At 40.5% G+C, this 15,229-nt stretch overlaps 1 protein-coding gene across 1 annotated transcript in view; it reads left to right on the forward strand.

The window, feature by feature from the left end:
• The window catches only part of ALK (ALK receptor tyrosine kinase), a 671,492-nt gene that overhangs the window by 477,104 nt on the left and 179,159 nt on the right, over nucleotides 1–15,229 (forward strand). Inside the window, exon 5 of the mRNA XM_027033475.2 lies at nucleotides 10,293–10,420. Coding sequence (XP_026889276.1) covers nucleotides 10,293–10,420 — 128 coding nt within the window. The remainder of the gene's footprint in view (nucleotides 1–10,292; nucleotides 10,421–15,229) is intronic.

Below are 15,229 nucleotides of genomic sequence, written 5' to 3' on the forward strand. Positions count from 1 at the left end.
GGTATCTGTCTTTCTCTGCCTGACTTATTTCACTTAGCATAACACTCTCCAGTTCCATCCATGTTGCTACAAAAGTCCATATTTCATTCTTTCTCATTGCCAAGTAGTATTCCATTGTATATATAAACCACAATTTCTTTATCCATTCATCAATTGATGGACATTTAGGCTCTTTCCATAATTTGGCTATTGTTGAAAGTGCTGCTATAAACATTGGGGTACAAGTGCCCCTATGCATCAGCACTCCTGTATCCCTTGGGCAAATTCCTACCATTGCTATTCCTGAGTCATAGGGTAGATCTATTTTTAATTTTTTGAGGAACCTCCACACTGTTTTCCAGAGCGGCTGCACCAGTTTGCATTCCCATCAGCAGTGCAAGAGGGTTCCCATTTCTCCACATCCTCTCCAGCATCTATGGTCTCCTGATTTGTTCATTTTGGCCACTCTGACTGGCATGAGGTGATATCTCAGTGTGGTTTTGATTTGTATTTCTCTGATGAGGAGTGACATTGAGCATCTTTTCATGTGCCTGTTGGCCATCTGGATGTCTTCTTTAGAGAAGTGTCTATTCATATCTGCTGCCCATTTCTTCACTGGATTACTTGTTTTTTGGGTGTGGAGTTTGGTGAGTTCTTTATAGATTTTGGATACCAGCCCTTTGTCCGATATGTCATTTGCAAATATCTTTTCCCATTGCGTAATTTTAAATGATTCCTGGAATGTGGCACCAACTGAACCCTCTCTCCTTTCCCATTCCTTGCCCAGAATCCAACCGAGTCCCTCTCTGGTTAGGAATGTTTAGCAGATGCTGGAGGAGGTAGTGGCTTGTGTGGGACCTAAGCCAAAACACAGAGGAACTGAGAGAAGAGCTTCAGGATTCTCAGGCTCCCTCCTCTTTTTGAGGTTTTCTCTCACTTGATTTTTTTTGCCTGCTACTCAGTGTTACCTCCTTTAAAAAGAAGAAAAAAAAGCACTGGTGAATCCTCTGGGTATTTCTTTATACAACCTGGAGCAAAGAAGAAACCCTCTTAGATGACAAGCTTGGGACTGTCAGTTTCTTGGGAATCAGCTAACATCCTTAAACATTTTGCCTTTGCTTGCTGCTTCTAAATGCATGCTAATCCACCAGTCTCTTGATGTAGGGCCAGAGCCTTTGCTTCCACTATAGGCCTGTTGACTGGAGTTCTGCTTTTTCTTTCTACGTAAACCACATTCATGATTTTCAGTTTCAATTTCTTTAAAGCACTTGGGAAGTAGTCTGAGAACTTCTAGAGTTTTAAGTTTTTTCCCCCCTGATCTTTTCTGTTGCCCCATATATACTGAATTAAACAGCAATTATTTGTAGTGGTTTATCACTACTAGTCTTTACAAAGTAATTCAAATTTTTCTTGCTCATGTTGCATCAACTGGATGAGCACAACTGCATAAACAGACTTGGGAACAAGTATAAGTGATTCTCAGTGGGTGTCTAACTCAGGTGATGGGAGCAGAAGGTGTAGGTGTCCTGGAGAGTAACGTCCAGGAGGCACAAAGGGTTCCAATGAATGTGCAATGCAGAGATTATGCTAACTCAGCAAGCTGACTGGTCACATGAGGCCAGTTAAGAGCACTTCTTCAACTGTTATTTTCCTTACAACTGTGGCTATGATCAGTCTACTTATGTTCACGCCACTTGCAAGGATATAGGAGCTAGGTCAGTAGAGATAAATTCACTCTCCTCTTCCTGGCCTGAAATATAGAATGAAGAAAAACATCTCAACTAGGGGCTGGGGGAATCCTGCCTCCCACAAGTCTGCATATCCCAACCTGGATTAGGATAATGTGGAACCTGAGGAGGGAAGGAATAGGGTAGCCTGGGGCAACAATGGGAAAAAAGCCAAAATATTTCTTGAATACCTCCTTTTCTGCACACTGCTGTTCTTCAAATACTAACCACTCTCAACCCACCAAAAAGCTCTTCTAAAAAACTAATCATTTGCATTTAGCATAAACGTAAACCTATGTGCAATGTTGTAGAAAGTGCAGCAGTTTTGAGATAAAGAGTGTCAGGTTCATATCACCTCTTATCATTTACTACATGGGCAAGTTGTGTAAGCCTCTCTGAGCCTCAATTTTCTTGCTTATAAAATGGGGGTGATAATATCTGTCTCATGCGTTTATTGTGAATATTAAATGAGATAAAGTAAAATAGCTTTATTTATGTTCTGCCTTAAATCCCTTCTGGAAAGAGGCAGAAAATAAATAAACATGCACACAGACCAATAAAGTGCTTGGCACAATGTTCCCTGGGATACCTGCATTTGTATATTTTGAAATGAAAGGGGCCTTATGAATCTTGGTATTCTGGGATGGGAAGTTGCCCCCAGATTCCCAAAATCCTACCATATGGCCAGTTTTCTATTCCACCTTCTTCTAATGTTGCTCCTTGAAAGGTCATCTGCCACACTAGATTTAGGAGAGAAAAGAAACACTAACATAATAAGAGCAGTATCACCTAAGGCTTATTGAGTGTTAGCTAAGTGCCCTACATGTCTTACCTCACACAGTGTTCACAACACCCTTGTAAGATTCTATTATTATCCCCACTTCTTAATGACAGAACTCAGGCAGAGACAGGTTAGGTTAGGCGGCTGACTGAAGGTCACAGCCAAAACAAGACAGATTTTGGACTATAAAACCAGAAATCTGGCTCAGAGTTTGTGGTCTTAATATGTTCTCTTGAAGGAAGGAAAAGGGGAAGAAGGGAAGGGAGGGATGGATGAAAGGAAGGAAGGGAGGGAGGACAGAAAGGAAGAAAATCAGAAGAAGTTAAAGAGAGCTAAAGTGCCCGTTCACTTTTTCTTTGCTCAAAAGCATGAGAGAAAAATTTGAAGAAACATGGTTTGGGAACATTTTCTTGGACCCTAGATCCCTGCCACCTATACATCATGTCTGATGTAAACCAAAACTGCTTTCTAGCTACCAATGCTAAAGTCTCGGCTGACTCCATCTATGGCCACAGCGAGCACGCCCTTTGTTCCAGAAGAACCAGATGCCGCTCAGCCTCCAGGGAGCTTTTTGCCACCATGGACCAGTGGGAGCCATATCCAGAATCAACCTGAAACCTCATAATCTCATTTCTGATCTAATCCTTTCCAGAGCACATCTGTCTAACTTTTGGGAAATTGTAAAGGGCAAGGGAACAAGGAAGAGTATCCAAGGGTACCTGGATAAAAAAAAAAAAAAACCTCATACACATACATGTTATTATTATTATTACAGAAAATTAACAAGCAACAAAGGACTTCACACTAAAATTTACATTGATCTGGCATTTTTCCCCTGCTATCTCCCATAAAATGCTTTAAATGCAGGCTGATTTAATGGAAACGATAAAAATAGTGCTGAATGGTTTATATTTGCCGCAGAATTACTATAAGGTATATTTTAAGAAAATGTTTAAAGTTATGTGTGTTTTTTCCTTTAGGATAAGATTAAGGGGAGAAGGGCAATTGGCTTTTTTTGTTTGTTTATTTGTTTGTTTGCTTCTGTATTGATCTAGACGAACTCCCATAGGCTTAGTTTCTTGTTTCTAACAAATCTTCACACCTTCACACCCATGTCTGGACACTTGTCAAGAAAGAGTCTTAGCAAAGAGACATGCAAAGGACTGTCAACAGCAGGGCCGGAGCCTTGACCATGTTATGCTCACTAACAATAATAGTCGTGTGACTGAGTTCTACCAGAAAGGGACACACTGGTTGGCTAATATATGTGGTTTTCATCATCCTCCGCTTAACCCATGAGTTTGGCTGTCTTGGCAAAGGGCCTCGTCACAGTCTAAATGACTTTGCCCTTGTGACCACTACAGAATACATGGATGACTACATCCTTTATCTTCTGGCCTGAAGCCATGTTCACCAGGGCCAGAAGTTGGAAGAAAGCCTCAAGAAGACAGTTTTTAACCTTAAGAAGCTTAAAAGAGCAGTTTAAGATGGTATTCCTAAAAACTGTGGAGTCACATTAACCTGTGTTTAAAACTCAGCTGGAAGTAGTGTATACCATAGGCCTTCCATAATGTTAACTCTTATTGTTACTCTTGTTAATATCCATATTGACTGGGTTCAAGGTTGACCTGCCCTGTAGAGGACATTCACGCATCAGATGGGTCCTCTCCTGGTTGAACACTCAGATCACTTCATGTCTCAATTACTACAATTCTCTGATTCCTTCCTTGGGTTCTAGGTACTTGGACAAGAGGTAGTTTGATGGTTGCTTCCCGTGGCCCTGCTCCATTAAAGAACAGACTTGTAGGCAAATGGAGAGTCAAGAGCTATGTGATGAACCAACCTGTGAACATCCCTCAACCTCCAAACTTTCCCAGTCCTTAGGTTTTTCCTAATAGGAAAGGTATCATTATTACCTGAATGGATAATAGCTAATGATAATGAAATGATGTGAACTTTTAGATAACCTCAGCTCCACTACAATATAAATTTTATCCAAGAATGTCAGAACCTTGTCTGATTTAACAGAAATGTGTTCGTTCATTTGTTCTCTCATTCAACAAATACTGAGTATGGATACACAATGATGAGTGAATGATGAATGACCCTAGCTTTAAGAAGGGGTGTGTAAGACACAAGGGACCTCCCTCCTGTAATGACAAATGAAAAACATTGACTTCAACCAGCCTGGACCTCCTGTTCTCAGAATACACAGTCTATATTGCCTTTGCTCATATGTTCACGCAAATATCTCTGCATTGCCTGCCCCCTCTGCACAACCCACCCTCAAGTCTCACCTTGATCACACAACCTGAGACATCACTTTGCCCTCTAAGCTTTAATAGTACATAATGCCTATGCCACTCACTTAGCTTTTCTATACTGCCATTCACTATATATTTTGGTGTTTACTTTTACTCTTTCTCACTAGTCTGTAAGTTCCTTGAGCGCAAAGCTAAATCCTAAACCCTTAGGCTCCCCAGAGCATTTAATACTTTATTTAGTGTACAATAGTGCACTGATAAATACCTGAGAAATGGAACTCAATTCAACAAATTCTAACCAAGTTCTAAACACAAGGCATCTTTCCACATGCTACAGGAATATACAAAGGTAAATGAGAGGCTTTTACTCTAAAGTGAGATGAGAGCCCTTTGGAGAGCTCTAAATACAGTGTTGACCTCCCATCAGAGTCACTACTGTATTTTGTCGTCTGGGTCTTTCAACGTGATTTCTTTGGGCTGTGCTTAACACATGAAGAATCCATTTAAAAATGAAGAATTCTTTCTGGTTTAAACAAATAAGATGTCTGCTATTGATAAATTGCAAATGCTTTTCTCCCATTCTTTTATCTACATTCCTTTCCCCCTTGAATCTCATAAATGAGTTGAGATGCTAATAGTTTCATGGACCAGTACCATTCCATGAAGAAAGCTGTGGTCTTCTATAATAAAAGTTCCCACTATTGAGAGCCCCCAAAGGATGTTCCTTCACATACATCCTTCTGACAAATCCTCACAACAATCTGGTGAGGTAGGCATGATTTCCATCTTAAAAATAAGGAAACTGAATATCAGAGAAGTTAAATTACTTGCCTAAGGTCCCCTAGCTAAGCTGATGGTGGAGCTGAGAGCTGACTCTAGGCCTTGCGATACTGCAACAGCTAAAACCATCTCAGAAAGGCATTCCAGTAAATAACATGTAGTTTGAGGGCTTGCTTTTGTGAGCCAGCCCTATGTCAACATCATACCTATTAGAATATCATACAATAGCAAACTAATACACATTCCTCTGTCTTGTCAACTGCCATCCATAGTCCTCACACGCTATCAAAAAGTGCCGCTTCATTCTGGACTTAAAATAACTCTGTATGTCTTCATCCTCTTGAGTCATGGCTGCCAACCCTTCAATCTTGTCAGCAGCTGCCTCACATCAGATGTGCTGACAGTTTCCTTTAAACAAGTACAGACTCTTCTAGTAAGGAGTGGTGGGAGCTTTGGAGATTCTTGTTTCCATGCGAGAGCTTCTTAGGGTTTTTTGTTTTGTGTGTGCATTTTCTGACAATGTATTTTATTGTCTGGCTGGCCTGTTTACCCTTAAAACCCAGACTGGTGATTCTTCTAATAATGCAAAGGAGACACCTCCTTTCCTACTTTTGGGACACCAGTGATATGAAATGGCAAATGAATATACAGGCTGATCCATAGTTTACACTGACTCCTGTTCTTGCAGTCTGGGAGCAATAATATACTTGATTTTAATCTTAGGTCTGCAGTAACCAAAAATGTGACCTTGGGCAAGTCTTTCCATTTCTCTGAGGAGATGGAACTTTGTCTCTTTGCAGATATAAATCTGTAATTCTTTGCCTAATCACTTCTTCCACCTTCTGTAGAATATTATTTGTGTATTGCAGCCTTCAGGGTTTTCATAAAGTGTTTTGTCACTAGGACTCCTGCAAATTGCTAGAGAAGTATAAGCATTAGATCAATAATGGACCTTGGAGAACTTTTGATCCAATCCTTGCATTCTGCTAACAAAAAAACTAAAACCCAAGGAGGTACAGGAACTTGCCCCAGCCCATGCAAATCCAAAACCAGAATCCAGGATTCAGCTCCCACTGAATGGCCTCTGTTTTTCCTGGGGTTTCCAGTCTCTGGGTCAGAAATGGACCTTGATATTCACAAACCAACTCTGCTTCCTTTTTTTTTTTTTTTTTTTGATGGATTCTAATTTATTCAGTATAATATAGCCACTCGACAAAAATGTGTGGTCAGGTTTTTTTTTCTCAGCAAATTTACACAAAGTTGGAGATACTTTCTCTGGTTGAGAATACATTGATCAGAAAACGTGCAAAATTTCAGGCATTCAGAGTAAAGTGCCTTGTTCAAAGTCATCAGAAACATGAGGGGCAGAGCCAAAACTGGAAGTGGAGAGCTCTGGAGAGACAACTGGAAGATAATGGATGGTGACAGGCTGACCATACAGTCTTTCTGGCTTCCCAGAATCCAGATGGACTCCCCACACTGTCAAGTTGATTGATTGAAGCACCAGTACTAAGATAGCCACAAATCCCCAACACATGGACACAGCTGCACATTTGTCTCTAGGAGGATCTAGGTCAGAACATAACCTTCCCTCCTGCAAGCCCAAGTAGAGTTGCCACAGCCAAAGAGGAAAACAGAACCCCAATAAGGGAGTTTCATGACTGCTGGGATATAAGCAGAGAAAACGGAGGCAGACAGAAAAGAGAGCTTGCATTTGCTTTTCCTGGGGTTTCCACTGTCTCTTAAACAAAGCTGACCCTAGGTACAAGCTTGCCCTTTTCTTATCCCAACTTCCCTGGTTATAAAATACATGTTTGGCAACTGCCCTGAAAGTTCTTAAAGCTGCAGCAGTAAACTATGGGAGGCCAGAGAATTTCAGACAAAAGTTATTGCATCAGTAACTCAGAAACTAATTCCTAAAACTCTTGACACATTTATCCAGAGGGCTAGTGCCAATATAGAAATGGAAATCATTGTCAAGGGCCACAGTGTACCTGGATTAAAATCCATCATTCCTCGCAGCAGAGAGCTATGATTTTGGCAGAATGTGAATAGTCATGCATTTCTCCACCATCTTTCCTCAAAAAATAAGATTCTTTCTTTTTCAGAAGAACAAGAAAAATTCTGCTCTCTTTGTCTCGTTTGTTTTTTTCTTAAGAACCCCATGTTTACATTTTCTTTTCAGATATTTCTTTCTTTGACAGCTCCACATTTAAACCGAAAGGCCTCCTTTACCTTATTCAATTGCACTGGTTTTATTTTGGATAGAAATCCTGCTGGGTACAGTAACAGGGAACAAACTTTACAACAGCAATAATCCCTTCTACAGCATCTATTGTGGGGATACTTAATACACTTGTATTAAATGGCTGAGGCATTGGCTCCAGTGATCTGAATTAACTGCAGAAGAGCATAGTTTGAGAACAAAGCTACCTTCTTCACTCAGCACATTCCTGCTGTATGCCCAGCAACATGGCAGGACTGGAGACTCAAAACTGCCAACCAAGAGCACCCCACTGAAAGACCACTGATTGCCTTAGGCAATGACTTCATCACCAAAAGGCAGCTAAGACAGAAAAGATTTGACAGGATCCAGTGTTAACAAGCAGTTGGAGAAACGGGCTTTCTGACTCACTGTTGGAGGACTGACAATATGCTCAGAGTTTTCAATGTACACACACTTTGACTCGGGTTCTAAGAATTTGTCTTAAGGCAGTTTTACAGAAGCATACGGGATTAACCTCAGCATGATAATGAAAAGGAAAACTCAGAAGCAATGCACAAATCATTAAATATGCAATCATTGAACTAATCATGCAGTCTATATTTATTGTCTCCTGACATACCATTGAATGGCAAAGTCCAGTCACAGAGAGCATATGTAGGATGGTCTTGTTTATTCTTTTCCTTTTATTTTTTTTAAATTTTTTAAATGTTGATTTATTTTTGAGAGAGAGACAGAGACAGAATGTGAGCACAGGAGGGTCAGAGAGAGAAGGAGACACAGAATCTGAAGCAGGCTCCAGGCTCTGAGCTGTCAGCACAGAGCCCAGTGCAGGGCTCGAACCCACGAACCGTGAGATCATGACCTGAGCTGAAGTTGGATGCTCAATCGACTGAGCCACCCAGGCGCCCCTTATTCTTTTTCTTTTTAAATTTTTACTTAAATTCTGGTTAGTTAACATACAGTGCAATATTGGTGTCAAGAGTTGAATTCAGTGATTCTTCATTTACATACAGCAAGATAGTCTTGTTTATATAAAAGCGTAGCTAAAAGGTTACAGAAGTGTTGACAACAGTTATCTCTGGATAATGAGGTTCTGGGTGACTTTTACTTTCCTTTGTTACCTTTCCTGAATGGGTGGATTTTTTTAAATTTCTTTTTATTTTGAGACAGAGAGAGAGAGAAGAGAGCAAGGGAGAGGCAGAAAGAGAGGGAGAGAGAGAGAGAGGGAGAGAGAGAATCCCCAGCAAGCTCCTCACTGCCAGCGCAAAGCCTGATGCAGGGCTTGACTTTACAAACTGTGAGATCATGACCTGAGCCAAAATCAAGAGTCAGGGACTTAACCAACTGAGCCACCCAGGAGCCCCTTTCATGTTTTTTACTGTGACTTGCGGGAGAAGGGGTGCTTTAAAAAAATTTTTTTAGCAAAAAGCTAATCTTTCTCTAAATTCCTTTGCACTTGTACTTTCCAACCTACCTATGGTCTTACATAATGGTAGGACAATATGAAACATTGTGAGGAGTTCATGGGTATATACATATGTCAAAACTCATTAATTCATATACTTTAATTCACTAAACTATACATTTTAGGGCATGCAATTTGTATATTAAATATACTTCAATAAAACTGTTTTTAAAGGAATTTAAAAGAATATGTAATTTACTGTATGTCAAATATACTTCAATAAAACTATTTTTTAAATGGAAAAAAATATGAAATAGTCCAGGTAATTCACCCACTATGCAAAATTGTCAACATAACTATACATATTTTAAAAAAACGGAATCAATGGTGGGAAGTAAATTTGATGTTCCAATCAGTGACAGGAGGCTATTCCAAGAGGTTAATAGCATGAGTGAGGTGTAAAAAATGTTCATTCAGCTTATTCTCTATTCTCCAGCGGTGTCTGTGTCCTTGAACAGAGATGGCTGCAGAGCTCACCATTCGACCTACTTCTATCTTCTTCTGTTTGCACCTTTTTTGTAGAGTTCACGCCAATCTTAGGTGCCTTTTACCCCAAAGTACATGCTTCGGTGCACTTTAATTTTCCTGCAGTAAATAAATAGCCCTTGCTAGCTTCCCTTAAGCAACCATATAGCGAACTCAAGGGTTCTGAGACTTTGAAATCAGAAAAAAATCTGAAAAACATTCTTCCCAGAGATAATTATGAATACACCAATAAACCTTCACTCTGCTGACAGGTTTTCTTAAGAACATATATTCTTTTCCTGTAAGACTAACCTGCTAATATAGCCCAAAGGTCTGCAATTGCCTGAAAGAATATGACAAAAGGAACACCGGTGGCCACTGGCCCCAGTGGCTTTGAGAAGTGGGTCTCTGAGTTGGTGGGACAAGAAAGAAACAAATGTGTGTGTTGACGTCAGAATCATGGTTCTCAGAGCCCCTGGGGTCGCATCTGTTGGTGCCCACAAAGAGCATGGGCCCTGAAATCATTGCAAGCTCTGTGCAGGTTAGGCCTGCTTCTCACCACTGTTTCTCTATGTTCTTCCCCTCTGTTTTCCAATGCAACCAGTTGGACAGTGCTTCAGGGAAGAATTGGGCGACCAGAGAACCCATTCCGAGTGGCCCTGGAATACATCTCTAGTGGAAACCGAAGCTTGTCTGCAGTGGACTTCTTTGCCCTGAAGAACTGCAGTGAAGGTATGTGAATCTGGCTTTCCCCTCCACTTCTTGGTAGTGTGCTGTCTTAAGTGTGTTGATAGCCTGCCACCATGATTAGCTGGGAATGTGCTTGTTTATACAGTGAAGTCTGTGGTGCCTTGGAGCTGGTTCTGAATATTACCAAGTACTCCATTCCCCAGCTGATGGATTTTCAGAGACTGAGTATGACATTATATCTGCTTACCTTGAAACTTCGTCAAACAGAATAGTTTTTGTTAGAGAACATATCAGCTTAACTTCCCTGGCTGCCAAATGCTTTCAGCTACATTGTTTTGTTTTGTTTTGTTTTTTACTGTGGAAAGTTTCAAATGTGTACAAATAAATAGAATAGTACAATGACCCCCATATACCCTCAACCCAGTTTCAATTGTTATCAACATGCTGCCATTTTTATTTCACCTGTATCTCTACCTACTCCTCACCCTACCAACTTGATAGTGGTTATTATTTTCTTCTTTTTTTCCTGAGGCAAATTGCATGAATAATTATTTTTAATGACTTGATTTCTGCAATTATTTAGGGGAAACTTGGGAAATGGTTTTATATGAAATCTTTTGCTTATTTTGTAAATACCATGAAGGTATGGTCCACTCGATTGTTGAATTCCTTTTGTGTAAGTCCCACATTGTGTATTTACTCAAGATTTATTACCAAGAAAAAGCATCTCTCTCCTAAAGAATGCTTTGTTGTTGTTTTTTTTCCTTTTGCCTTTGTTGCCAGGAAACTCTGAACTCAATGTAGTACTTAATCCCAGTAATTACAGTTGTATGTGTTTTTGATAAACTTATTTCCCCTCCCTCTACACAGTTTTTGACCTTCTACTTTTATTTTCAAATCATATCTCATATGTATCTTTCATTAGATATTGCTTCAAGTCTGATTAGTAAGCAGGAAGAAATGAATCATCAATAGATAACATGAGGTTGATCTTTCCTTGATTGTTTAGAAGACCTAGCATCATAATTATCAACATCCTTTATTGTTTCCCTCATGTAGAGTGTATAGGAGATGGGATTGAATCATACAATCTTCAGGAAGAAGTTGCTTTCATTACTGCTATTCTGCTGTGCCTGCCTCTGACCAGAGGTTCACTGGGAAGGAAAGTCTCAGGTGTGCCATGGAATCTGTGGTCTAAGAGGCCCAAGGATAAAGTATGGAGAGGAATGAAGTCTGTGGCACTCCCAGACCTAAATTCTCAATTTAGACTGTTCATAAACAACCATGAAGGCCCATAACACCCAGCAATCTGTTGCATGCAGAAAAGCTCAGCTCTAAATCACAGGCCTCTTAGAGGTGGTGTATGTACGAAGGGAACTCCCTTAAGAGACTACTGACCAGCCAGTTTCTTATGCTGTTAGGGGTCTTCATTCATTGCTGGTCTTGTAAGAACTTTCACAAAATGGTTTTCTTTTTCCTTTAATGAAAACTGGTTTATGTGTGAGAAAAAGAAAAATCATCATAATGTGATAGATTGAACTTCAGTTCAAGTTGAAAAGGTGGTTAACCTGTGATGTGAAGCAATGTATAAGAAACATGTGGTTTGGGAGAAAGGCCAGAGCTTGTACAAATGTTTCCACATTCACAAACTTGGGGATTTGTGAATGGCTCTGGACACCATCAATCCTCACAGATGTCAATGTCTATGTACTGTCCAAAAGAGACCATCTATTGAAATGGAGCCAGTTAACAGGAATGTGACAGGGAGAAGGTATCAGTTCCCAGAATTGGCCTAATCTCATTTGAGTAATGTGAAAAGAAGGGAACAGGAGGCAAAAAACGCCAGATATTTGGTCCAGCCCAAATAATGTTGCAAAAATTCTTTGTACGTCTGAGTCAAGGATCTCAAACAAATTTTTCCTCCCTTACCCCTATGACTCCATTTAACCTAAAAAATTCTTCCTCTATATCTTATGTTGCATTTGCAGTGAGTTTGTTTCAGGGTTTAAAAGACCTGTTTCTTGTCTGCTTCTCTACCCTTATGAAACCAAGAGAGTTGACCTCTCTTGATCCAAAAAGTATGTCTTCTGACAGGTCACTTTTTTAGAGGAAGGAGGAAAGAAGTCTGCTTCTAATTCCCTAGAGCAGGTAGATTGGCCAAGAGACCTAGGAAGGTTCTCATGTCCCAGCTACCTTCCTTCAGAGACTCCATGTATAAGAACAGATGCTCCATGGAGAGGCAGATGTTCTCTGCACCCCTTCTCTGACTTGAACTCCTGTGGCCACCAAGGGGTATGAAGGGATAAGTATGGATGTGTAAAGCACAGAACAGAGAAAAACAAAGTAATTCCTGTGCTTGCTGGGAACTTATAATTTTCCCTCCCATGGTAGAACAATTCAGGTGCACATCAGTTGGTATGGACAAGTTGCAGACATAAGAAGCATCCTAAAACTACATTCATGTTTTTAAATGGAAGGAGTTGTTTCTGAGGTACACTCAAAGCCTATTTGATATAGACAAATGTCTGTGTTTTCTTATGTCATTGCTTTGGTTTAGGTCATGAAAGGAAGGAAATAAGGAGAGTAGTATTGTCTTCGAGAGAGTGAACAGGGCTGGTGGCATGTTAGCCAGGGTTATAGATAGGTCTACAGCATGCCTGGTCTATTTTCTGATGGTAACTTGGTCCCCTCCTGATGAGGCACAGACAGAATATTAAATAAGAAACATCTGTAGAACTCTACAGCTCTTCCTTGGCCTACATGAGGAGAGGTGCCATTTTAGTTAGTATGGAGAAGACTTACAGGGGATGTTGGGACAATTTTCCCCATATAGGAGATTATACTTATTTGTGGATGTCATGGGCTGAGTCCATACCTCTTTCCTCTCTTAATCCTGACAGCTATCACAGTGTGTAACACTTAATAGGTGCTCAGTTAATAAGCAATAAAAGTTAACATCAACAGAACACTTACCATGCACGAAGGGAAGTGCTGATCCTTTCACATGTGTTATCTCATGTGAACTTTACACTAGTGCTATAAAGCAGGTTCTATTATCTTATTTTACAGATGGGGAAACTGAAGCTCACAGGTCTCAAAACTTGCCCAGGTCATTCAATTAGGGAAAGATAGAGCCAAACTCAATCCCAAGTCAGTCTGACCACCAAGCCAGTGTTTCTGTCCACCACATTCTATCACCTTTCTAGACTGTGTAGAGGAAGAGGTTTTATTTATTACCAGAAGATTTAGAATTATCTTTGACTCATCCTCCTCTCCCTACATCCAAATGGCCAAGCCCTGAGCTTTAGACTCATGGCTGCCTTACATCCTATCTGTTGCTATCTAGATGCTACTGTTGTTGTCTCTTGAATTTACCCTTATGACTTCATTTCCACAACAACGTACCTTATCTGGGCCTTTGTTACACATCCCTGGGCTTTGGCAGTAGCCAGCTAGTCTGGCTGATGCCATTATCCATCCCTAACATATTGCCACACCAATCTGCCCAAAATTCCCTTTCTTTGTGGCACTTTCATGACATCTCAGTAACTTCTTATTGCCTCACACATCAGAAATATGAGGGGGCTAGACTGGGCCACCTCACTCATTCCTGGGTCCAGGAAAGTGATGGGCTGGGGACCACCCAGCTGGTTAGTGATAGAGCTGGGAGTGACATCAGAGCCATCTCGACTCCAGCCTCAGTACTTTCACCATTGTTTAGTCCTGCCTGGAAAGCCTGAGTGTCTCTGCCTGACTTCCAAGCTTCTTTACAATCTGGCCTCAGGACCTGTCCAACGTTATGCCCTCTGTTTTCCACACCTCCTGCCCTCTAGTCAGACTGGTTTTCTGTCCACTGTACCAGGAATGGCCACCTTGGTCCCAGGTCTTCCATTTTGAATGCAGACTCATCATTTAGGATCCAGTTTAGGGCCCGAACCCTCCAGAACATCATTCATAGATACAAAAATCTTTCTCAGAAGGCTTTGCTATTACATCTAAATTTAGCATCTATTTTATAATTCTTTCCAAGTTGGTTATTTTGGGACCCTAACTTGAGGTTTGGGATCTTGTCTTATATTTCTTTTATTTCTCCAGGGGGCATGTAACACAGTGCTAAACACATAGAAAACACTTCGTAAATATTTGTTGACTGATTGTTAGTTAATCATTGATAAATGCTGCTCCTGCTTTTATAGCTTTGGGCTATTAGCCTATTATTTCCAAAAGAAGGTAGCAGTGAATGTAAATTTGTTAGAAGAGGTTTTTTCCTGATGTTAAAAGAAAAATAGTTGATAAATTCGTCAATGATGGGAGAGATATCAGCCTCCAGAGACACCCATGCTTGGGCTTCCAGGAACCCTTCACCCATTCACAAAGACTTTTCTTCAGCAGACAAGCCAAAGCAATAGAATTGTGCAGGATACTCATCAGGACTCCACGTGTTCAGAGGAGTCTACAGAAAAACACGTCGGAAGGGGCAGGACTAGCTTCCTGAAAATGATTTGTAAAAACACTGTGCCTTTTAGCAGCTCATAAGAATATACCCCAATGTTTATAGCAGCACTTTCAGCAATAGCCAAATTATGGAAAGAGCCTAAATGTCCATCAACTGATGAATGGATAAAGAAGATGTAGTTTATATATACAATGGAATACTACTTGGCAGTGAGAAAGAATGAAATCTGGCCATTTATAGCAACGTGGATGGAACTGGAGAGTGTGATGCTAAGTGAAATAAGTCAGGCAGAGAAAGACAGATACCGTATGTTTTCACTCATATGGGGATCCTGAGAATCTCAACAGAAGACCAGGGGAGAGGAGAATGGTGGGGGGGTGGGGGGAGTTACAGAG

The sequence above is a fragment of the Acinonyx jubatus genome, chromosome A3, assembly GCF_027475565.1.
Source record: "Acinonyx jubatus isolate Ajub_Pintada_27869175 chromosome A3, VMU_Ajub_asm_v1.0, whole genome shotgun sequence".
In the NCBI taxonomy this organism is placed as follows: domain Eukaryota; kingdom Metazoa; phylum Chordata; class Mammalia; order Carnivora; family Felidae; genus Acinonyx; species Acinonyx jubatus.